Source organism: Calidris pugnax, unplaced genomic scaffold, assembly GCF_001431845.1.
Source record: "Calidris pugnax isolate Ruff unplaced genomic scaffold, ASM143184v1 scaffold17, whole genome shotgun sequence".
In the NCBI taxonomy this organism is placed as follows: domain Eukaryota; kingdom Metazoa; phylum Chordata; class Aves; order Charadriiformes; family Scolopacidae; genus Calidris; species Calidris pugnax.
Genome location: NW_015090794.1, coordinates 1,277,593 through 1,279,338, shown reverse-complemented (window position 1 = coordinate 1,279,338; position 1,746 = coordinate 1,277,593). Strand labels below are relative to the sequence as shown.

Below are 1,746 nucleotides of genomic sequence, written 5' to 3'. Positions count from 1 at the left end.
GCGTGCGGGCGATCTCCTTCTCGATCTCGGAGATCTTCTCCAGGATCCCCATGGCGGGGGCCGGCCGGGCCCGCTCCCCAGGCCCCACACGCTTTTCACGCCGGAAGCGCCGCCCGGGCCCGTCCGTCCGTCCGTCGCCCTCACGGCTCCTCCGGTGCCGCGCACCCGCCGCGCCGCTCCGGCCGCCTCCCGCTACCCGCCACCCGCGTTCCGCCCGCCGCCAGCACCTCGGGTGGGGGTCCACGGGCGGGTGGGGGTCCCCGGCCGGGTGGGTGGGTGTCCACGGGCGGGTGAGGGTCCCCGGGCTGCCCACGGGTGCGTGTTCCCGGGTGGGTGTCCCCGGCTGCCCGGGAAATGCGGCCAAGGAGAGGGGTAGAGGGAACTGCTCATAGGGAAAGGGCTGGGGAGCCTGGTGGGTTCCACAGGGAGCCCCCCAGCACCCCCCGGCTTTTCCCTCTCCTGCTCCTCTAATTAAGGCTAGATCGTGCATTTAAGGCAATCAGCAGTTTATTGGGCTGCTGGAGAAACCCTCGAGGTGGGGGGGGAGGGGGGGGAAGGGATGAAGCACAGCTCTCCCCCCAGAACCGAGAAGCACTTTTGGTCGATAAACACACACGGACACAGGTGCCTTAAATACATTTCATGTTTAATTTGGACGTTAAATCGCTCCACAAAACACCTCCTTATCCCCTGCTCCGTCCTTCACCCGCAAGCACACCCCTTCTGCAGCCAGCGCGGTTGAAAAGAGACATCGCAACCCTTTCCAAGACCAAAAAAAAACCACACCACCCCATTTCTTACCTCCGCACCCCAGATCCTCCCCCAGTCAGCTCTCTCCACCACACCACCACATACGTAACATCTCTCCTTCGCTCATCAAACGAGTCAAATTAAAAAAAAACCAAAACAAAACCCAAATGAAGGCTTTAGAGGAGGGAAGCTCTCAACACCGACAAACCTCTCAGCTCCACGACCTGCTCTGCACCCACCATCCTCATCCCACGGGCTCCCATTTTGGATTTGAGCCCAAATTGACTCGAATCCAGGTGGGAAGGAGAACAGGCAGAGAGCAGGATGCTCCTTCCCCACCCTTCTCACAACATATCAAGTCTCAAATAAAAACTTCAGAGGTTTTGGGGGTAGTTATAGATATTAAACAACCCCAGGACCTTTCCTATCCCAGCTTCTGACAACGACCGCAGCGTTAATTCACAACTAAACCCTGTCGGAAAGCCAAGTGTCCCCCCAGTATTGCACAGACAGCTCTGTCCCTGCAAATTGTCCCTGGAGCTGGGTCCCTGCGCCCCACACAGCACCCGAGAGGAGGCTTCACCCCCACGCTTGGTCACAGCCCAGCAGCACCACCGGCTTTCGCCTCTAAAACCAGGACACCCCCCCCAGCACCGCCTGCGAGGAAACCCCTCTCCCCATCGCCGAAGGGGACGAGCATTCGAGAGGAGCAGAAAGAAAAAAAAATAAGGGAATGCACTTCCCAACTGCTCTCCTCACAGCCGCTCTCCCTCCGCGCCTCCGATCGCTCTCCCGCTCGCCTTCCTCCGCTCTACAAATCCACCCGCAACGGCCAAGACATCGGCACACGCTGCCTCCAGCACCGGGAGGGGGGTCCTGCCAGGTCCCCCTCCTCCCCAGCTTTCTCTCATAAGCAGGTCTCTCTCCATTTGTGCTGGGGAAAAAGGATTTATCCGCGGCGAAGAGCACCCAGGAGACCGGTGCTTCCCGCATCAT

The 1,746-nt window shown here is 60.0% G+C and overlaps 1 protein-coding gene across 1 annotated transcript in view; it reads right to left on the bottom strand.

Moving 5' to 3' along the window:
* Window positions 1–1,746, bottom strand: part of DRG2 (developmentally regulated GTP binding protein 2) — a 10,953-nt gene extending 9,207 nt beyond the window's left edge. Inside the window, exons 1-2 of the mRNA XM_014936165.1 lie at window positions 1,510–1,746; window positions 7–343 (exon numbers count right to left, since the gene is read on the bottom strand). Of these exons, the coding sequence (XP_014791651.1) occupies window positions 7–343; window positions 1,510–1,746 (574 nt within the window). The remainder of the gene's footprint in view (window positions 1–6; window positions 344–1,509) is intronic.